Below are 23,678 nucleotides of genomic sequence, written 5' to 3' on the forward strand. Positions count from 1 at the left end.
CTCCTGCTAGCTTGCTTAGTTCTTACAGACATACCTTTCAGATCAAAACATTTGAGGAATAGAGCCTAAGACACACACAAACTCCCATCAGCCTAATTGCGCTTGTCCAGACTCCCATCAGTCTACTTGTGCTTGAAACAAGATCTTACTAAGAGATGGCAAGGACAGGATAGCAAAATCAAACTGTGTGCTAACTATGAAGTAGCAGTCTTTGCAATTTAATGACAACACCTTTGCACTTTTATTTAACTGTAAAAAATGTTCTCTCCTAGAGAGGATACACACAAAGCACCCTCAATGGGCTTTCATCCCTTTGTCATTAAAACTGTCTACAGGAATGTCACAGGCCCGTTGTTGGAAGAGACTTGAGAGGCTTCTAGGCTCCGGAGAAAAACAGCACCTTGTCCTACTTTGATCAGCTGAACTAGCTTGCACAGCATCTTCAAAGCTCTTTTAACACTTAGCTCAGCCATGTGCTTCTGAGTGCATATTTAAGAGTTTGGGCAGACGGGAGAAGAACACCTTCCTGCCGGGCACAAGGGGAGCGTTCACCGTGGTTACAAGTCAGCTTAGAGTACAATGAATTCCTAGGTCCTTGAGGATTAGCACTCACTCCCATGATCTCTGGATTTAGGAGCTGGGCTTTAAAACTGCATTTTAGCCAACAACTAACTCCCTACACAATCACTCAAACTGTCTTGTAAAAGGAGTACTGTGGAGGGACTTAGAGCAAATACTTTCATCTCATTAAATGTTGGGGAACAACATTGTTATTTTATATTTATATATACATATGCATATTAAGAAAAATAAAGAGGGAGAAAGACATCATCCAGGAAAATCTCAAATGTACAGTAGTATTTGTGGGCCTGCAAATAAAGGAAGAACTAAAGGGAGATTTAAAAATGCTTAAAAGTAGCTTTCCTGTGCTACCCTGCACACATTCCTATAGCTGCAGCACTCACTGGGAAGTCAAGAACTTTTTCTTTAAAAAAAAAAAATGTAGATACCTATATATTATATGTACTTCCCCCTCCTGATTTACTGCAAAACAAAGGCCAGCAGACTGATAATAGACAGTGGCTAAGGTCTGCTCACCATTCCCAAAGCAGAGGCTATAAATTTCAGCCTCGCCCTTCTCCCTCTCCCTGCCAGTTTTCACACAACTTGTTGGGACTTTGTACCTTTGGAATTTCTCCTCCTCATTAAACTTGGTCAAAGTTGGACAGCAGATCCAAAAGGTATTTGGTGGAAAAGAAGGCAGGACATAGGCACTATCACAGAGAACCCTCATTTCCTTATGAAGTTATGATAAAAATACTGAATGTCACAGCAAAAACAGGAGGAGCCCACAGGCAGGTGCAGTTTACAAAATTGCAATTAAACACAATCACTAAAGATTTACATTTTTCAAGCAAGTATATCCCCTTTAACATAAACAGAAAATTACTTTTCCTGTCTTTGATCATAATGCCCATGTCAGACTTTAACACTAAACACCTCTGAAACACAGCAGCTTATACTGGGCCAGGGATCTCTTGCTTGCCTATTAAGGCAGGACAAATACACCACAAAGCCAGGATTCAGTCTAGATACCCACTGAAAGGAGAGTGCAATGTTCTGTCACAATCTTCATTGGCTTTACTCTGACCAAACTGGCAAAAGCACATGTGCTTTAACACTGGGCTGACAGGGTTGCCTTGTCTTCCTTGAGCGGACAATACGTTTGGTGCACCAAGGGTAAATTGAGCTGTGCCATGTGTCTGACAGAAATGATTCAAAACACAGCCCAATACTTCTTGCTATTATCTGCATACAAAACATTTCTGTTTGCTATCAGAACTGGTTTCTCCTCGGAATGCCTGATCAAAGAGAGCTCAGCCCTCAGAAGGCAGTAGTCCAGTGCCTCTGTCAAGGCCACCTGCCCTTCGCTTGGAAGAAAAGATCCATCATTAGAACTTGTGCAGGCTATCATCACCCAAATTCATGTCAGTGCAGGTATGACCACTGAGTTAAATATCACAATTGTGAAAGTATCCACATGCCTGAGTCTTCACCATTACTAGCCTCAGGGTCCAGTCTTCCCTAACATAGATGCTAGCAGTCATTCATACACATAGGAAATCATATTTTCATCAGTGACTTCCTCATCAATGCATCCTAGCAGTAGGTCTCCAGATGACTGCAGGTAACAAGCTTAAGGACTGGGGAGAAATAGGCCTGAGTATTGCCCACTTGGACTGATTAGCAGCACCTAAAAGCTGGAATTCAAGCACCTCTCTTACTCATTACAACAATGGTAACAGACTTCAGTAGCTCAACTAGATGACTTATCCTTTCCTTCTGAGTGTATCAATGCAATCACACACTAGAGGAAAGAAATTTTAATGAGAAAGTCCAGACTTGTCCAAAGAGCTCAAGACTTGCAGAGAAATCTTCTTAATACACAATTGTGAGCTTCTGCCAATGGAAGTCAGCTGTAGCCTACACACCCTTCCAGTTTTTCATTATGCTGCAGTACTAAACATGTGCTCCCACATACTGACGAGCAGTAACAGATCTCAGTGCCACAGCTGAGGAGCACATCCTGAGCATCATCTGTTGTGCTACGGCAGAATGTTATCTGGTTCTTTTGCAGCACAGCAGAAAAAATCTTAAAGCTGCCTCCCTAAAACATGGGAGATTCTTCTGCACTTCAAACCACAGCAAAGTTCCCTTCGTGTGACCATAAATTCAATTTGCATTATCTAAACTACATTACAATTTACACAGCACTGGTAAAACATCTTCTGCTAAGACAAGACAAAACCCTTGCACATCAGACCTAGCATAAGCACACAGATGAGTAGAAAGACGAGGCAACACAGCCTTCTCTGCACTTTCTTACAACAGTGATCCATGATCAATCTTGAGTACAAAGTCAGCTTCTGGCTTTAGCTGAAAGCCATGCAATAGGGTACTACTAAATGTGCACCATGAAACCTTCACAGTTAAGGCTCTTTTGCTGTTGACAGATAAAAGTCACTAGTGAGGCAACAACGGTGGCCTCAAGGATCTTCATGGCACAAAAGCAAAACATTTGTTTCTTCCAGCCTTGAAACAGTCAGGTTGCAAAACAAGCACGTTAAAACAGAGAGAGCAGTATACCCAGAAGGACAACTGACAATAGGTTGTGCATGCAAACAGTCTTCCACTCAGGTGGATATCTTGTACTATGAAGAAATCATATGCTGAGAAAGCAGACAAAGCAAGCATGCGTGAATGTTTCACATCTCTCTTTTTTTCTCTCCCCATTGCCAGTTCTTTCCCCAACCACACAGTATCAGTGTGAAGTTGCTCTTTGATGGGACGCAGCAACATAGAGCCCTAGTGTTCCGCCCAGTCAATCCATGTTGCACATCACTTCTCAAGCTGCTTAATAACAGCCAAGGCTTTCTGCCCTTACCTCAAACTGCATGTGGAATTCCCTATTCAACCTCCCCCTTGCAGCTACATCAAACCTGACATCTTCCCATTCCCAAATAAGCTTCTCCAGCCTGACAGTCTTGCTAACCACCCCAGGATTCAGATTGAGAGAGTGAAAGTTTGCCTTTTATCCAAACTGATGCCATCACTGCTCCAGGAAAGTTTCTTGGAACATGTCCAAAAATCACAGATCTGACTCAAGCCAGGTGTTGGATGTATTTGCCTGGCAGTGAGATAAAGTCTCTGCTTCTTGTATGGCCACAAGGACAAACGGCTCACCAGAGTTAAATGTTGCTTTGCTCTGGTAGGACTATGAGCTGTCAGGCTAAGCACTGCTCTGCTATCCAAGGACAAAGTGACACATCTGACACTGTCAGCCCGCCCTCCCTCCCTCCAAAAAAGGCCTACACACAGCCCTCACCCTGAAGACAGACAGAACCACCTCTGCCCAGCTTGAACAGGGGTCTCACAGTAAAATGAGCAGCATGGAGCTGACAGGGACTGCAGCAGAGCCCAATCCTTCATCAGCCAGCACTGCAAACCTTGCTCAGTACTGCAGAGGGCTGTGCCTCCCAGCATCAGCACTGTGGTAAAAGAGGTGGAAGAACTGTACCAAGCTGCTGGTTCAGGGCACGCAGCAGAAGTAGATGGAGAATCTGGAATTACGAGGGAAACAATTATACAAACGCTCTGCAGCTGAAAAAGGCTGCCCCACTGGCTGCAAGACTACTGCAGCTCATTTTGACCTCCTCCTAAACCAGAGGTTACAGCTCAAGAGACCACTCTGACCAGCTTTGTTTTCCTTTGAACTGTAATATTAAGGTTTCAGCGGCCTTTTTTTTTCCCCCTGCCCTAATCTCTAGAAGAGATCAGAGGTTAATCAGCTTCAGGAGAGACTGGACAGCAAGACTGTTCACATTGTAAATACCTTTCCTATTTATTCCTTTTTTGTAGAACAATACTTTGCCAGGTATCCATTTAACCAAAGACCACAAAATTTTGTACAGAGTAGAAGCAAGTAACCTCACATCTGATGGACAAGCAAGCAGGGTGCCAGTACTCCTCACGGAAACAATCTCAATTTTTAGGTCCATGACCTATTTTCCCCAATTTATATCTAGAGGAAGAATCATGGCAAAGGCCTTTGGTAATTCTATTGGTTTCGGGTTTGCATTGGCTAATTTGACTGTAAGTACAGCAAATGGATTCGTATGTAAGCACATCAGGAAGCTTCACAACACTAAGACAGGTGAAGCCAGGTAAAGCAATGTATTCATGTCTCCACATTAAGAGGCCAGCCCATATTCAACTTCTCTAGACTGGCTTGTTCTACTGCACAGTCCTATAAGGATATGCATTTCTCCATCTTCTAGAATGAGGCATCAGCTTCTAATTTTTTCCCCTCCAAACAGATGAAAATCCATGGACTGTCTTTCGGTTTTCACAGGGGGAAAAGAACAACAACAAAAAAACTTCATACACACAAAAGTTAGAGCAAACTTTTGGTGTTTATTATTTTTGCTTTCCCCTTATTTTGCCTGCTTGCATGTGGAAATGCACACACATTTTTCTGTATGTTCACTCTTTCTACAGATTGCTTTCGGGACAATGGACAGATCATCCACATGATCACAGTTTATAACATCACGTACGCCATAAGACAGACTGCAAAGAAACAAAGGGACTTGTCTGCTACAACAAAAAAAAAAGGAGTCAGCAGGCAGGAAGGTGGAAATGAGTAATTCAGGTAACCTTTCCTGTCTAGGTAAGGGAGATGTGCCACGTTTCTCCACAGGCCTGAAAGTTTTGGGTTGGGGTTGTTAATTTTTCTGCAAAGCACATACAGAAAGGGCGAGACAGGCAACCACTAACAGCAATCCAGCTGCTTTCATAAATCAGCAGGATACAGTATCCAGTTGTTTACTTAGCATAATTTTACACAGACTAGACTGGACAAGTCATGAAACACTGGGCACAAGAGCTGAGAAATGCTGCTATTAAAATGGCATGCAGAAAACTTTCCCAAGGGATGCCAAGAGTGTGTGTGGGAAGAGGTAGGAGGAAGAAGCAGCAGCGTTGGGGGTTATAACAGAAAAGAAGCAATTCTGGTTTTCCCTCAAAATCAGTTACTAAACCTTTCAAAGGGAAAGCATCGCTGGAAGGGTAACACAGAGACGACACTGGAAACAACCATGCAGCTGCAAAGAAGCCTCCAAAAAGCAAAGTCAAGCCATCTGTTTAAGGTGTAAATGCAAGTTAGCAGCTTAGATACAGGCAGATTTGCCAAGTATACTTTACAAAGTTTTTAAATGTTATTTGCTTCACAAGAAAATGGATTCTTCTAACTAAACTGTGACTGCCAAATCTTACAGCATACTTGTGTTGCATCTGATAACATCAGTCACAGCTCACTTGGTATCCTACAGTGCTGCATGTCAGTACATAGCAAGGAGGTCACAGAAATTTGACAGTGAGTGGAAGGGTCAGTGAGTGGAAGGGGTCAACACAGACTGAACATTGCCTTTTCCAAAACAATGCCCCAAAAGGAACAGAAGCTCTGCAAGGAAAAGATTAAAGACAGACTACAGGAATCTCTCAGATAATGCCTCCCCCAGCAACACACATGTGCAGCCAGAGGTTCATCCTACATATGCACATTTTTAAAAACAATTTTTTAAGTGTTTCTACACATATAGTTTGTATTGTTTTCCTTTTACGGTCATTGGGCTCATTCCGACAACAGAAGAGCTTTCTGGACTGCTGGTTTTCTGTTTTCAGTTGTTCTACACTACAGCAACACTTTTTTCACCCTACATGTGCTCTACCTTCACACTCAGAAAGTGAAAATAGGACCTACATATGCACCACTCTGTAGGAAGACTTACAGATCTTCCTATTTTACAGTCCTTGCTTTAGTACTATAGATCTGAAGATTTGTGAAGATCCACGCAATCTTAAGTCTTTTCTTAATTTGTTTAGAGAGAAGGAAAGTTGAAGAGACATGAAAGTTTCATGCATACCAACAACAACCCCCCCAACGTTTCAGGCAGCAGTACTAACTAGTCATAATATATTCTAAGATCAAGCTGATATCTTCAGCCCACCTCCTCTTTTCTCATCCTAACCACCATTCTTTTCAAAATTAAAATCTAAACAGAAAACCACAAGAAAAGCTGAGAAGGATGAAGAGTATTTCCACAGTACCATGTGCAATAGTGAGCTGTAACGTTTCTTCCAGCATCTCTAGTTGGAGATTATACTACCTTGTTTTCTCGATGTCAACCAAAACTTTCTAAGGAAAGCCTTCCCTCTGACTTTGACACCCCTTCTGTCTGGATGATCACGGTTTTACAGCCCAGGACTGATGTAACCTCACTGATCCTGAGCAACGTCTGAATTGTAGAATTGGGGCCCTGAAAACTGAAAACCTGGGTTGTGCCCACAGAGCGTGCCAACACATTAAGCTTTCTAATTTGTTAAGTGTTTGGCAAAACAAGCACTGGATCAGAGGTATCCCAGAAAAAAGAGAGTCCTGTGTCTGTTCTCAAGGCAGATTAGACAAAACAATCAGATATCCTCTACTGCATTGCTTGTATTTAGGCAGAACAGCATCGCACTGCCAGAAAACCCACATAGAGGCACAAATCACTCGAGTTTGCCGCTCATCAAAAAAAATCACAATTTCAGTTTTCTGCAAGTTTCTACTCAAGCCTGTTTCCCCATGGGCACAGACACAGTTAGTCACCATTAGCCTACAAGAGTAGCTCCTGTAAAAGTCACTCTTGAAGCAAGCTAAGAAGGTAAATTTGAGGCTGTAGTTTCCGCTGCATTTCTTTAGGAGCAGTGCTGAGAGCAGCAGTCACCATCCCCTCTGTCCCTGTCCCACTCTCCCCACAAGCTGCTGGAAGTTGTACAAGAATGGAGCTGTACAGCCTGCCACCCAAAGGAGGTGTTTGTGAAGCCATCCCTTGAGGAACTGAAGCCATGGCTTGATGATACGTCCATCTCTAGCAGTGACATCAGTCTGAACTACTGGCCCTTCTCCCTTACAGCCATTGACAGCTCTTGTCCAGTTGCATGCCACCTTCTTCATAGTGACAGCACAACTGTTGTACTAAACCAGATCAACGAACCAATCCAGGTTATAAATAACCACAGGAAAGAGAAGAGTAAAAGTATTTTTAAGCTGGAACTGGGGCCTGTTCCCTGATCCAGGTCACCATATGGCCCTGGGGCAGTTGTGCTGGCACAAGTGTTGGGAGGCAGGAAAGGAAAAAACAGGCAAGAGTGGATAGGAATATCCTACAGACACATCTGCCACTACAAGAATGGCACATGTACCATTGGTATCACCCATGCCTGCTGTTAGCAACAGTACCATCCATGCCTGGTGTCAAAAAAGTAGAGCTGACTTAGCACAACTTGGAAGGCTTTACACCACATTTGTAGCCCCTGCAGGCTCATTACTTTGGAGGAAAAACACATGAGCTCCACTGGTAAGAACAACAACACTTTCAAGCTGCATGGGACTAACATCTCTGAACTCCTTCCTGTGACTGCCCTTTACCTCCTTTAAAAGCAATGAGTTTGTGAGACAAAAGCTACATTCCCAATATAAAACTAGCTTTTCAAAACCAGCCAAAAGCTACAGAAAGTTTCAAAACATAAGCCATCTCCTGCCACATGAGCTATATCATACTATAGAATGCATTTTTCAACTGTTTCCCTTCTGCTGTGCAATCTATTACAACTGTTTGTGATTAATATATGCTATTAAAAAAAAAAAAGAGGCAGTGTGCAGTACAGCCAATCTTAACGTTATGGAAGAAGACTTCTCCATGCACAGTCCAGCAAGCTGCTCTCTGTAAAACTACTGCACAAATGGAAATGCTTCTTTGCTGTGCAAAGAACATTCACTGTGTGGTCAATGGACTTTCATTCTGCTCTGTTTTGTCTGTATGTTAAGGGCAGCAAAAGAGCACTGCCTACTCATGAAGGTAGCCTTTGAACATCTCCAGCTGAAAATTGATTTTTATCAGGCCATCTTACAATGTCTTGTGTCTAGCTCTTGGCAGACACAACAGCTTTAGTCAGAGAGCAGCAGTCACACTGCCCATCGATCACAGGGAGATTCAGAGATATGATTGAAGTTCTATCAGTTGACCTAACCCTGTCGTCTTGTTTTCCTCTCTCTCCTGTTTGTTTACCCATTACACCCCAGACACTCACCCAGGAGCTTGTGTCCAAGGCCTTTTTTTATCTGTCGACACTTATATAAACACTAAAATACAAACCGTTTTGCAGCAACATCCTTGTAGGAGTTTTGCTTAATATAACCCTTGCTCTATACAATGTACATGCATTAACATAACTATTCCCCTAGTACCTACATAGGCTTGAGGAGTTCAGAAAAATAAGACACTTGGTTTGAAGAAGCACAGCTTCTCTTCAGAAATATGGTATCAGCCAAGCATTGCAGATAACACATAGGAGGACCTCTTTTGATTTTAGATCTGAAGAAGTTGTGTTAATTTGCAGATAAACCTCTATAAAAATGCAAACAGAATCAACAGGGAAAAAACTCATGCTTTTCCTGATCTGTTTTGAAGACTTAATTTAAACTGCTTTTCAAACAGCATAAACTGCAAGACTCCTAAGGATCCAGATATATGCATATATTTTTTATTTCTTTGACTGGGTTAAATTCCTATCTTTCCCATCTAAAGCTCCACAGTAAATCCCCCTGGGTCAGTTACAGCTACTACTTTACACTGCTGAATTCTGCCAGCATCTGCATATCATTCCTGCAGATGTTTTTGCTTTCAGGTTTCTCAGAACTTTATTGGATCCATTCTTTTGAATAAATGCATACCCTTTGTAAGCTGCAAATGTACCAGGGAGATTACTGTCCTCTACATCAAGTGGGCTACTCACCTTCTATTTTCAGTAAAAGCAAGATGCTACACTTAAAAGTGGGAAGTAGGGAATCTGACTTTTTTCCCCTCTTCTAAGAAATTTCTGAAAAGGGAATGCTACATGAGTTCACACATCTTGGAAGCAGACAAAGCAATATGGGAAGGCCACAGGCCCCAGAACACAAGCACACAAAAATCTCATAAAGGGCATATGGGCTTGATAGGCCCAGTCCTGCAAGCAGAGAGCACATGTTCACATGCAAGGACCATGCCCTTCAACATAAATGTAAGTCAGATGCCATCTCTCATTATTAAATTTTACATATATTGCTAATTAAGTAGAATGCTCTTCTACTCACCTCAGTAACATCCATGACTTTGATGGCTGCCAGTTGACCTGTTTTGACATGTCGACCCTGAAGAAGAGAGAGAACAGTCAGCACCAGCATTTCACCCATCCCATCACCATAGACAGAGCAAAACATTCAGACGTGAGTAGCAGCCACTGGGTTTTCCCCAGCTGTGCTGGGCTCTTCTGATACTTCATATGAAAACTTTAAAAAAAACAAGTTTCTTTTTAAAATGTTCTTATACAATCTTAGAATCCATTTATTTTTCACCACATTAAAAACAATTATCAAGATTAAGCACAGCAGATTATGTTCACAGCTTCCCTTCCCCTTTAGCAAAGCTCACAGTCAGTAATGATAGTTTATTATCATGCCAGAATAAACCCCACATATCAGATATTTTATTTCTATGCACCAGTGACTGGTACATAGGTGACATATTGCTAGGCAAACATTAGCATGCTTAAGGGGTGCAAAAGACATTTCTCTTTGTTCTGGTCTTCAATAATAAAAAGAAAAGTGTGGTTTCTTCAAGTGTTGCATCAGATCTGCAATAGCTCTCTTTGCTTTTCTGGCCATAGTTAGACAGGAACAAGATGTTGTCTCCCTTCTGCTGCACCATAAGGAGTACAGTACAGCTGGAGCTGAATTAACAGACCCCAGCTCCTGTGACAGTGAGCTCCTATCCTTTTTTCCCCAGCCTCCTGTCACATATTTCTCCTGGGAGCACTGGCACTCGTCGGATCATACGATAAGCTGATTGAGATCACTAAAATGGCAGAATGTTAACATAGAAAAAACCAACTCTGGGGTGGGGCAGGGGATTGCAGATCAGGAAATTAAACTGGTTTGCTCTGCAGTCAGAGCAGAGCCAGAGCTGGCAGGGTGCAGATCACACATCTGGGAGGCAGGCAACATGACGGGCTGGGACGGGCTCCTCCAGCCCTGGTGGGCTGTAACTCACCTCAGCTGACTTCTGACAAAAATTCTTTTTTCTCCAGTATATGTTTACACAAAGTGGGGCCAGATCGATCAGCTGTTCTGTTGGCTTTTTCTAAACAGGCACTTAGAAATGGTCCCAGTATTGGTATTTTCCATCTCTCCACTTAACACCCCACAGTCTGCCCCAAAACATCCAGGCAAACAGCCAATGCCTTTCCTAAGCATCATCTACAAAGGCTCTTCTCTGAATCAGTCAAGCTTTTCAGCAAGAGAACTTTTTCAATTTTATCACAAATAATTAAAAAACCCCACAACAAAACAAGTCACTGAAGTCCCTGTTACTTTACCTCCCTCCTCACCAATTTCTAAGTTTCCTAGGCAGACACCTATACATGGCATCCACTGTAACGGATGGATATCAGCAGTATGTTTTTTCCCTAGACTAACGTTTTCATGTGTGGCTTCTTTCAAGACTGGCACCCCAGAACTGAAGCACACCAAACCACCACTCTCTTTGGAAAAATCTTGACCCCTTCACACCTTATGATGCCCTCCACAGAGCTAATGGTCAGGCATCACTGGTGCAGTAGAAAGGATAAAATCCTGCAGAATTCTCAGCCTTTGCTTTCTTTCACAACTCTTACTGTGCTGCGCTCTCCCCTTATTAACCAATCCACATGATTTCCATAAATAAATCACTGTACTCAGGCTTCTGCCAGCTCTGTAAATTCTATTTATTGCATGTATTTCTTTTTACAGATTAGTCTCAAGCTGGTTTTGATTTTGAAACAACATTAGGGTCATAATACATGTGCAGTGGCCAAGACTGACCTCACCTTGACCTTACTACTTCTTCAACCAAAGCCTTTCAGTAAGCCCAGGAGAGATGAAACTCCAGTTTCCCACCCTGGATCTATGCCTAATGACAAAAACCTGTGTCTTCTCCTCAAGACTCACCATCCCACCAAAGGAGGAAGGGAAAATATTCTACATCAAGGTGAAAAATGCCTCCCTTCAGCTCTGCCTCTGCTTTCCACAGCTCTGTGGAAGGAAACAAAAGGTCCAAGGACACTGGAAAACACAGTCTGAGGTACAGAAAGAATATGCTACAGAGAGGAACAAGGACATCTCAGAGTAAAAAAAGCTTGCAACACTAAGGAGGGCTGAGGAAGAAGAAACATTTTTTGAAACAGTGAAACACATTCACCATTCATTCAGCAGTAAAGCAAGGATGCTAAAATGGTGGCAGAATGTACTGCAGGCAAAAGCACAGAAGAGCACACAAAAGAGCAACAGAAGAGCACACAGAAGAGCACACAGAAGAGCAAGGCTGCAAGACATCCATCTATGGGATGTCACATATTTTATGGAAAGTTTCCTTTATTTTTTTATAGATCTACAAACGACTGGTGAGCTTGCTATTTCCAGAGGGAAGCCTGAAATTTCCCAGGGCTCAGTTTCACAGCTTTTCTCAAGACAACATTCCTCCTTGTGAGACCAGCCCACTTGGGATGACTAATGTGCACCAGCCCAACCATCCTTCTCCTTGCAGCTTTACGGGATTCTGCTGGTGCCTCCACTAGTCCCTGTGAAAACCTGGCCCATGACAGCTACAGCAGAGTGCAGTCATTACTCGTGTTTCACTTCGCCGTTTCTGCAGCAGGGATGGGAAAAGCTTCTCTATAACCCTCCTAAGGGACTGGAAAGCAAGGGAACTGCAGACTGTGGGAAGCATGGGCTGCTCAGTATCCCAGGCCAAATTTAAACCCTGGTCATTTCAGAATATTCTTTAAAATTACTCCAAATACCCTTTTCATAATGTATGGAGTGTTCATATTCCAAGCATCTGCAACCTAAATGGTGGGGAGGTTGCATGACATTATATGAACGAAGTAAAAGGACATTTTAAAAAACACATTCTTTTCATTAAAAACATTTTTAGAGGGAGGAAAAAAGTAAACATCACAAGCACAACATATAAGCAGGAGCAGAGTTTTTGTTTGTTTGTTTATCTCCAGCTCTGCTGGAGAACAGACTTGTCAAACTACTGCCATGCTGGTGTAACTTCGCTTGCAAGAAGAAACGGCTAAACGCTCCCCCCTTTTGGAAACCAATCTTCAGATTTTCATAGCCAGTTTTAGCTTTGGAAAACAGTGTCCCCATTAAAAACAATAATAAGAAAAACTGAGAAGTGGTTAAATTCTACAAAGAACTACAGAAGTCACAGATGGGAGAAACTCTCTGAACTCAATCCCCTGGCATATTCAAATCTAATTCCTGGGGCACTTCACAAATGTGGTAGCCATTAAGGCCCTGTTACAGTTTGAAGGGGGAACTTTAGCCTAGTCCCTGGCTGCAAAGTCTGAAAATAAATTACCATTGGATGTAAAAGGAAAACAATGATAAGGTCTATATAATTCACTGGATTGCTAATGGGAACATAGAAATGTTTATGCCTCTGCTCTTCCTCCGTTTTCTTCTCCTGTTGCTTCTGCTTCCACCTTCTCTCTTTCTCCCTTCTGTGGCCTTGCAGGGTATCTCTGTTTTGACTGCTGTGTGAGGTAACAGGAAGGAGGGAGGGAATGGGGAAAGAGGTGAACAGGTCCCCTTGATTCATCCAGGGGGTTCTGAGGAGTTTCTGTGTTGTTTATAAGTATTTTATATATTTTTTTAATATATGTGTGTTTGTGTATGTATATATATAACGTGTATTTTGTATGTATGCATTCCAATTTTCATTTTGGAGGGTAATTCAACCCACCACAGGCTCCAATCCAGACAGCATCTCAGCAGCACTTCCAGCTAACACTCCCAGTGGGACAGCATTTTTCTTGCAGTATGGGCCCCCTGCTTTAGCACCATCTGGAGTCACAGGCCCTCAGGGCACCCCAGGCTCTCCCCACCCTGCCCCTAGGTATGGCAGAAGTTCCTGCAAGCTTTGTTTGTCCTCGAAAATTGCTGGCAATTACCATCCAAGTATCTGAAAAACACCATGAGACTGCAAAACATGCTAAGAGAAAACAGCAACTTCTTAAAAAACTTGTTAAATACCAGATTTCATAGGCTTGGGATCACAGGATAACTGTCATCTGGCCAGAAGTATTGATATGAAGTATACACCGAAGGTGATAGTCACCTAGAACAGTCACCAGAGCCAACAGACTGAGAAGGCTGCAAACATTGTACTGAGTAGTAGCAGCAGCTGGTAGCAAAGGCTGCCCCATCTGGACTAGAGTCTGCCCCTTAGAAAGCCTCAGCCTGGTACAGTAGAAGGTGTCCCTGCCCATAGCGGGGCGGGGGGGTGATGGAACGAGATGATCTTTAAGGTCCCTTCCAACCCAAACCAATCTATGAATCTGTGAATTTAAACTATCTTAAGGTTTGTATCGACCAAAATCTCCAAACTACTTGTCATTACTATGAATCCTTACCACTTTTCTTTCCCTCTTTTCATTAATCTATTCATATTTAAAGCATAAGTTTATCCTCCCAAGGAAGCAAAATAAGAGTATCTTTAAGATTAATACTGTGCCATTGTTTTTAAATGGCCAGTCAGGATGAGCAAGTCAATGGAGTTGAACCTGCTGACCCCAAATCTTGTCCTGTTCCTTCTCCCATGAATGACAAAGATCATTTACATATGGAGTATCTTTAAAAACACCTCTTCTCATCAAAACAGCAACACTGCAGCGTTTAACTGAATCTTGAACTGAATCCACTACTTAAGCATATTCCCAGTCATGTCTGATAGCAATATGCTGCTTATTGCTCATCTCACTGGGCTTTATGCATGTTGAAAAGCAGAGGGGATAAGAGGAAATCCTTGGAAAACTGCCAAGATCTGCAGAACATTATAAATTTTAAGCCTAATCACATTCTCCAAGTCAGTTAATACACCTATTTCTTGCCCCTTTCTTCTTCTGCACAGCATTATTACTGTGAAATTTTTGGTTTGCCAAGGTTCAAAGGCAAGTGGTGTTATGTACTGTTTCTCATGGTGCTTTCTTCCCCCCTAAGACACCTTAATGTTATCAAAGAACTATGCAAATCAAATGCAAAAGAAATCTTATCAGCTCATTTACCTCCTACCCCTCACTAATTATGCAAAATAAAGGTAACTCTCCTGCTAACACAGTTGCTGGCTGTGTATTAACATGCCTTTGGGGAAACTGGTCCTTGAAGCTTGCTCCCCAGCTAAATAGCACAGAAGCAGAAAATGAGGAAACATCACACACTGAGGAAGGCAGGCATCCTATGTAACTTAAAATTTGCAAGCTTGGATTTTTCTGTGCACTGTACACTCTGAAGGTCTCTAACCTCCCAGTATCCTATGATGACAGTTGTGGAAAGCAGATCAACTACACTGAATTAAAACTCTGTTTTCAGTTGCTACAATATACAACGAAGCAGGAGGATATACTCAAACATGCTAGTAAGTGAAAACTCACCACCATACCACCTAATAGTAGTGCTATACAATGTCAAAATTAACTTTTCAGTTTGCTTCTCATCTAGTTTATTCTGAACTTCTATGACTCTGAGGCAACAGTCCATGAAGCAATACTCTGCTATCAGGGTGCACACACCAGAGCAATAAATGATACCTTATTATTCCAATGAATGTTTGCCATCAGCTCTCTTTGTCCCTTACCAACACAGAAAGTTGTAGACCAACCAACTTTGCACTCTGAATACGTAAGACTCTATAAAACATTTCTTCCCACTCCCTGGAAAGACTAGGTCCACCCTGTGCAAAATGATGGGACTAATGCTTATGGAAGAAACATAACATACGTTTTTGACAGGCAAAATGACAGAATGGCACAAAGTGAAAGCAAACTCCCCAGTGAAAAACAAATCATTAAATATAAAATGTTCTTAAGCAAGAAGTCTATCTAGCTGTGTTTGCAGCCAAAAATAAAGCTGTTCCTACTGATAGAGCATTCTGCAAGCTAAATAATCATAGGCTCCAGTGATGGGGATAAATTTGTAAAAAGAGATAATGTTTATCTGGCATGGAAGCGCCTTCTAGAACAAAAATCAGCAAATGACCTCAGTACAAAAGCCTGGCAAGTCATTGCAGCAATGCACAAGAAGAAAAAAAGGCCAACATCAATGTTCTTTCTTCCTGTTATATGATTTCTAAACCCAAACCAACCAGAAGCTATTAAAGACTCCCACTGTTTCAGTCAAAGACAGAACAGGGTTCTGTGTTTTCCCTCTGTCTAACTCTTGACATCAAATGCCTGGAAAGCAAAACAGAAAACAACATACTCTCTATCCTGCTTTAGCTATCCACAGGCTCACTAGCTGTCTATTGAAGAAATAATAATGACAATTTACTCATGCATGGTACTGCATCCTGTGAAGTATGAAAGACACACAGTTATTTTCAGTTCCATACTTCCAGGGACAGAGTGAAAAGACATTACCCACTAGTAAGAAAAGAGAGTTCTATGCACTAATTTTTCACTTTGATTGCTTGTTTTGTGGTAGCTTTCCCTGTCCAAAAGATGCTGGATATACATTACCAGAGGCATTTCCTCCTCTCAAACAGCTCATTTCCTAAATAGGAAAAAGGAAATAAATGGGAGGGGAAACAAAAAAACAAAACAAAAAAAAAAAAAAACAACCCAAACAAACAAAAAAAAAACCACCCACACAAAAAACACCACCACTTTCCCAGAATCACAGGCCAATGGCAGAGCTCAGAGTTGGGAGGCATCTCTGCCAACTTCCAGCACCCTAAGTAGTTCACCTTGCCCCACTGATCAGCTGGAGATGTTTTTATCTGATGGGAGAGGACAGAAAGAGAACTGCAATGTCAGATGCCTCTGTCTTGACCAGGAAAACACCACCAATCCCTCATAGGACCTTTGATAGATTTGCCTAAGTGAGGCATAACAATTACACATATTTCAGCACACAGCCACTGATAATTTGACCAAGCAATACGTGAAAACAAAGCTGGCAGAAGAAGGGGATGTTGTAGGGGAAGGAGAGGGTAAAAGGTCTAGCAGTTTAAGACTATGGCTAGCCCTTCATTACCCACTCATGCCAATCTCAGTCCATTCAGCCAACTGGGATCTCCTAAGGCTACACATTTCCTGGCTCAAAAGGCACAAAACATTCCCTTATCAAGTGTACCTTATAGGTTTCCCCCTTCCTTCTCCCTCCCCAATACCAAGCAGGAAAAGCCAGCCAACTACAGTCCCCTGGTAACACTGGCAAGCAAGGCTGTAATGTGGTTTTCCACAAGGCCTCATCTTCAGGCCATTCAGAAGTTTTTGAAAAATATGCCTTGCTGCCCCTTTGCCAAACACTCCAGACGTCAGCTGGCTACTGGATCAAGCTCTGCTGCTGTAGGTGGCCACCCAGAGCTTCCTTCCCCAGACTGGATGCTTCTACAGGGACTCAAGATAACTAGCTTGAGCCTTTAGCCTGGGAATACCTTCTCCAAGGGCCATCATCAGTCATCATCCTATTCTTCCAGCAACCAACAAGCAATGCTCAGATTTAGTGACCTTCACTAAACACACTGTCACTCATTTTCTCTTGTAATAAAGTCCCCAGCCTAAATATTCCTCAACAAGGTGAAAAGACTTAACGTTGCCTGTACTTTTTTTCTGGTTTTAAACATACCTAGGTAATTTAGTTGGGACACTACTGAAATACACCCAAAAAAACCCAAACTAAAATGAAAGAATGAAACCAGAATAGAGGCATACCTCCCACATGGATGCAGTTGACTCAGAGTACATTTGGCTTCCTCTGGAAACATCATCTAGAATCTGCTGTGTCCAGCTCTCATTCAAATCAGTTCTTTACCCTACCTTAACACCTTTATCAGCCACTAAATCTATCCCTCCTAACTATGATTTGTTCTTCAGACTCCCTGCAGAACAATGTTCTTCTGGCAGGTATAACTGAAAACAAGCCAGATGGAGAATATCAAGAGAAGAATTCAGACCAAAATGATAAAACATGTATTTGTAGATAAAAAATGACATGGACTACAGCTACACGACTTCTCATTTTTACACCTCAGCAGCCATTTTCATCACTAAATAGCCTCCACTGGATCTTGGCTACTGACTAAAGGAGAAGCAGGCCTGGTTTAGTGGCATGGCCATAGCAACTCCCTGTAACAGGGCTGGCATTAATCAGGTTGAAGGGGACCACTGCAGGTTGTCAGAGTAAACCCTGTGCTTGCCAGGTGTCACCTCACCACCACAGCTACCTAGTGCCACTTCACAGACAGGTCTGTGTACACAGGCTGCTTCTACCTCAGATAAAGCGCAGACCAAACAGACCCACCAGGGTCCTCACGCTGGGGGATGGGGGCTTCAAGACAAGGCAGGCACCTCTTCATCTGAGAAAGATGGCTGACGAAGGCCTGCGTCTCTCAATCACTTCTTCAGGAAGACATCAAAATAAGCCTGGATGAAAAGAGCCTGGGGCTGCTTCTCTTCATTCCTTCGCTTTTTAAAAGAATTCATATCAACATTTAACTCATCACCCCTGGGTGTACAAATCTGAGCCTTCCAACTGAAATGAGCAATTTACACCTTGTGACCAAGGCCCTCTGCAAACCCAGGCAAGCCTAGGCCCATTTCACTCCACTCACCGCTGAGAAAGTTGCTGGGCATGCTCCTGACTAATTTAAGTATTTAAGCACTGGGCAGATAGAAGTGCCACTAAATACTGTTTTGGTTTGGGTTTTTTGGGGGGGATGCATCGAAAGCACAGTTACTTCCCACCCCCCTGCCCCACTCCACACACCAATGCTGATGTAAGCAGCTGCACTCTCTTGGGGGATGTTGTCAGAGGTCATATATCAGGAGACAAGGAAAACCAACATTCATGCACATCCCACCAGCCTTGCTACATTTAGTCTACTTCCAAAAAAATGCAACTCCAAGAAACAGGCAATGGCCATTCCCAGGCAGTGAGGGGATGGCATGGGTGGCATCCAGACATCTGACTGCATGGCATCCAGCAGTCATGGACAGCCTGCTTTTGGCTATGCTATTTTGGGGAAGGGGGGTGGGGGTGGGGGGTGCTGGTTGCCTAAAGCACCACCCTAAAATGTCCACCAGTCTCCCTGAGCTCACCAAGAAGGGTATTAAATAGAATTAAACTTTTTCTGCACTTTCAAATATGCCACACAGATGTGGAGATTATTTTGGAACATACAAAACCTCATTGTAAGTGGGAAGGGAAAAAGGAGAAGAATTGGCTCCACTGCTTTTATTTTCCTCTTTAACACGTTTTTGAGTTTTCTGTTGTTTATTCAGACTGCTGGACTAGGAGGAGTGCAACACATACTGCCACATTCAGCTGTCTCCCCTGATAGAGTCCCACCTTTTGTCTAGCTTCATTGCAAGATGCTAATAAAGACACTGTGTGGGAAGAATCTAAAGCTACCACTGGACAGCTTAAGAGCAAGGGGAAGGAGAACTATTTTGACTTGTACCATCCCAGTGGAACAATACAGCTGTGCAGGGCAGGGAGGTCAGCCTGCATAATGAGTTTTATTTTGAAATGGTTAAAATGCAAGATTTCACATTCATAACCTTTACTATTAACATATTTACATTCTGGAATTTCTTTAAGTAGAAAAGTTAATGATCTCTTAAATATACATTATATGTATATGTGTGCATGTGTATATATATGTGTGTGTGTGTGTATATATATATATATATGAAAAACTAAATTCCTGTCCAACTGTCAATACTCCTCCAGTGCTACAACACACAACAAAGAAGTGTTGGAACTGTGTGGTTTAGGAATTTTCACTTTTCCTTCTGAGGACATACAGTGGTTGGCATCTCTTTCCTTTAGCCATTATAAACATCATCAGTATCACTTCCAGTTAGTCACATCTCCTTGCCATTACAGACTAGGAAGCTATAATTTACTAGGCACCAAGTGCTGAAACTAAAATGCATCTTCTAGGGCACCAGATATGCTAAGGGAGTACTACAGAAGGAGGCATTCTTAAAAAAAATGGGTACTGTGTTTTATGCTGTGACCCCATACTTAAAGAGTAAATTAAGACAAAATGTACCAACTTGTTTGCAAGATGCAAATCCCACGTTTAGCCTGAAGTTATATATATTTTAATTAAGTGAGGACTCACACCAGAAGACTCTTTCCAGCATTATTACATTCTGATACCTTGCCAAGTATATCTGTGATTCTAAAGCAAAAGAAAAAACAAAAATAACACACAACCAAAAAAACCAACCACCTTGTCCTTGAGAAACTGGCACACAGCCAACGAGTGATCTGTAAGCAGCTTTGTGTCGACACCAACTATTTTCAAATAGCAGTATTTTCAGACCTCAAACTATTTCTGCTTTGTCAGCACAGGAGCTTGCCTGACTGAGAAATTCAAGCCTGTACTAACAACCCTTTCTATATCAGACTTGCAAACAAAGACCAAACCTGAGAGGCTGCAGAGCCCTCTATGTTTTCATTTAGAAAAAGAATGACCAAAATGAACACAATTTCCTCTTGCTTGCTGCCTGGGTAGAATTTAAGTTGTATTCCCAAAGCCTGTGGCAAACGTTTATTACGTGAAAAGGCCACACAACAGAAAAGCCACTTTGCAACATACTCAGCTCACAGGTTTCCATAAAAAAGGACAGCGTTCACATAACGAAATGGAATCTGTGTGTTTTCTGATTATTTTTTACTCAGTACTCCAGAACACACCAAGTGCCTTGCAAACACTGGTCAAAACATGTTCACCACTCTTAAATAATACACCGTGGCCTTCACAGACCAAGTTACGGCAAACAAAATGGGAAAGAAATCCCTCAGGAGGACCTGTAAAGCAAGCCCATGGTGCTGCTGCCATTGTAGCTGGTCCCCCCACCTGCCCTGCTGTGTGCTCAAGGTACAAATACAATGTAGATGAAGCAAAAGTTACTTCAGTGTAAAAGGATTTGTGAGATTTCTTTCTACAGGAAGACCCAGCAGATCAATAATGGGTTCTGAGACTGCTGTCACAGGCAGGACTTGGGGTTTTTTGATCAGATCATGGCTCAGTCTACATGACACTAGGCCTGCTTGTGACAGACAGGGTACACTTGTTGTAAAGGGGGAAAAGGATTTTTACACAGGAGTTAGCAGGGCTCACTGGAAAAGTTTTAAATTAAATTTGAAGTGGGTAAGGAACAAAACCAGGCTCACTAGAGGTGGGGTGGCACACCAATGTATGAGAGAATGTGTACTAGCAAGATCCTTCGATCTGCTGTCACAGTGGAAATAGGGGCTGAAATTCCATGTGGCAACAAAGACACAATGGTTACTGATGTGATAGAATCCACAGAAGCACCTGGAAATCATCAGGTTTGACTTAGGGCTTCTGCCCCAAAAAGGTGTCAGGATCAATAACCCATCTGAAGTACATCTACATTGATGCATGCAGCACAGGCAAGAGGAGGAGAGGGAAGGCACTGCACAGCAGGAATACTGTGACATAGTTGCTACCACAGAAAAATTGTGGGATGACTTGCACTGCCAGAATGCTGCAATGAATGGCTATAAACTCTTCAGAAGGGATAGGCAAGGAAGGAGAGGTGGTGGGGTAGCCCGTATGTTAGGGAGTCTAGAGCTTAATGACAGTGACAACAGGGTTGACTGTTTATGGGTAACAATCAGGAGGAAGGCTAACGTGGCAGATATGGTAGGAGTCAGCTACAGATCACCCAGCCAGGATGAAGGCAATCAAAAAAGTCTTTAAGCAGTTGGGAGAAGTCACACAGTCACTAGCCCTTAGTCTTCTGAGGGCATTCAACTTACCAGCTGTCTGCTGGAAATACAATACAAGAGAGAGGAAACAGTCCAGGAGGTTCCTGGAGTGTGTGGAAGACAACTTCCTGACATAGCTGGGGACTGAGCCAACTAGGGAAGGTGACTTGCTGGACCTATTGTTGGTGAACAGAAAAGGACTCGTGGGTGATGTGATGGTGTGAGGCTGTCTTGGGTACAGCGATCACAAAATACAAGGTTTTGATTCTCAAAGAAGTAGTAAGAATGGTCATCAGAACTGCTGCCTTAGACTTTCAGAAGGCAGACTAGCCTTTTTAGGAGGCTGGCTGACAGAGTCCCTTGTAATGCAGTCCTGAAGGCTGAAAGAGTCCACCAAGGCTACACAGTTTTCCAGAAGAAATCTTAAAAGCACAGGAGCAAGCTGTTCCCATGCAATGAACAATGAACCAGTGTGTAAGAAGACCAACCTAGCTGAACAGAGAGCTTTGTCTGAAGGCCTTAGCTTTCAGAAGGAACAAGTAACTCAAGAAGATTACAAAGATGTCATGAGGTTATACAGGGAGAAACTTGGAGGGGCCAGTGCCAAACTAGACCTTAATCTGGCTACTGTTGTAAAAGACAACTAAAAATGTTTCTAGAAATGCATTAGCAACAAAAGGAGAGCTAAGAAGCATCTCCATCCTTTATTGGATGCAGGGTAGGGGGAAACAATAGCAAACTACGAGGAAAAGGCTGAGGTACTTAACATCTCATTTGCCTCAGTCTTTAATAGTAAGACCAGCTGTTCTCCAAGTACCCAGTCCCTTGAGCTGGAAGACAGGAATGGCAAGCAGAATGAAGCCCCTATAAGCCAAGGAGAAATCATAAGCAAACTGCTGCACCACTTGGATACACATAAGTCTGTCAGGCTGGATGAGATTCACCCCAGAGTACTGATCTGGTGGAACTGCTCACCAAGCCCCTTTCCATCATCTACCAGTAGTCCTGGCTAACCATTGAGTCCTCAGCTAACTAGAAACCAGCAAATGTTATGCCCATCTACAAGAAGGGCCAGAAGAAGGATCTGAGGAACTACAGGCCTGTCAGTCTGACCTCTGTGCAGGGAAGATTATGGAGCAGATCATCTTGAGTGCCACCACATGGCACTCCATCCCTGGAAGTACTCAAGAGATGTGAAGATGTGGTGCTTCAGGACATGGTTTAGTGGTGACTTGTAGTGCTATGTTAATGGTTGGACTCAATCTTACAGGTCATTTCCAATTTATGACTTCAGTCCCCAACATACTATAGATATGAGACACACTGCATGACTTTTTTTTTTCTTTTTTTGTTTCTGTATTTTTAAAAACAATTGCACTTAGGAGGAAAAAAAAAAGAAGAAAAAAACCCACTCTTTTCTTATGACACTACACAAAAGAATTATTCAACTCACAATCCAACACTAGCTGTTCCTGCAGACCACAAGTCACTACTTTGGAGCCCAACTGCCATTAGATGTAATATAAAAATTGTAAGTTGGAAAAGCCAAGCTTTTGGCTGTAAATCATTCAACAAACTGGAACAAATAGGACAACTTAGTATTGCCCTGAACTCCAAAAAGAGGAATGAGGACTAAAACTCAGCTGTAGAGGATGATTAATACCTTTTGCAATCACTTCTAGCCAGGCAGCTAACCCAAACATCACTATCTATGAAACTTCTCTTAACACTATGCCGTTTCCCAGTGAGCCAAGAGGAAGGAAGAAGGGGGTGGTGGATGCCTCAAGCACAAACAACCCCCTGGTATGGCCAGGAAGGCCATCCCTGTCGCCCTGCAAGTGTCCTGGCAGCCATGCTTACATGGAGGAGACAGGCAGCAGGGACACCGTGTGAGCCTGGATGAGGCTCCATCTCGCTAAGGGCAGATGCACAACACAAAGGAAGCAGACAAGAGGCCAGCCTTCCTGAGGAATACAACAGACTGACAATCTCCTGGCCCACCGGCTCATAGAATCACAGAATGGTAGACGTTGGAAGGGACCTCTGGAGATCATCTAGCCCAACCCCCTGCCAGAGCAGGTTCACCTAGAACAGGCTACGCAGGATGGCATCCAGACAGGTTTTGAAAGACCCCAGAGATGGAGACTCCACCACCTCTGGGCAGCCTCTTCTAGTGCACTACCACTCTCAAAGTACAGAAGTTCCATCTCATGTTTAGATGGATCTTCCTATGTTCAAGTTT

At 42.7% G+C, this 23,678-nt stretch overlaps 1 protein-coding gene across 28 annotated transcripts in view; it reads right to left on the minus strand.

The window, feature by feature from the left end:
* The window catches only part of MAP4K4 (mitogen-activated protein kinase kinase kinase kinase 4), a 171,823-nt gene that overhangs the window by 82,225 nt on the left and 65,920 nt on the right, over window positions 1-23,678 (minus strand). For all 28 annotated transcript variants that reach the window (XM_054388490.1, XM_054388630.1, XM_054388648.1 and 25 more), the window contains exon 3: window positions 9,740-9,796. In XM_054388490.1, the coding sequence (XP_054244465.1) occupies window positions 9,740-9,796 (57 nt within the window). The remainder of the gene's footprint in view (window positions 1-9,739; window positions 9,797-23,678) is intronic.

This window comes from Indicator indicator, chromosome 1 (genome assembly GCF_027791375.1).
Source record: "Indicator indicator isolate 239-I01 chromosome 1, UM_Iind_1.1, whole genome shotgun sequence".
NCBI classification, from domain to species: Eukaryota; Metazoa; Chordata; class Aves; order Piciformes; family Indicatoridae; genus Indicator; species Indicator indicator.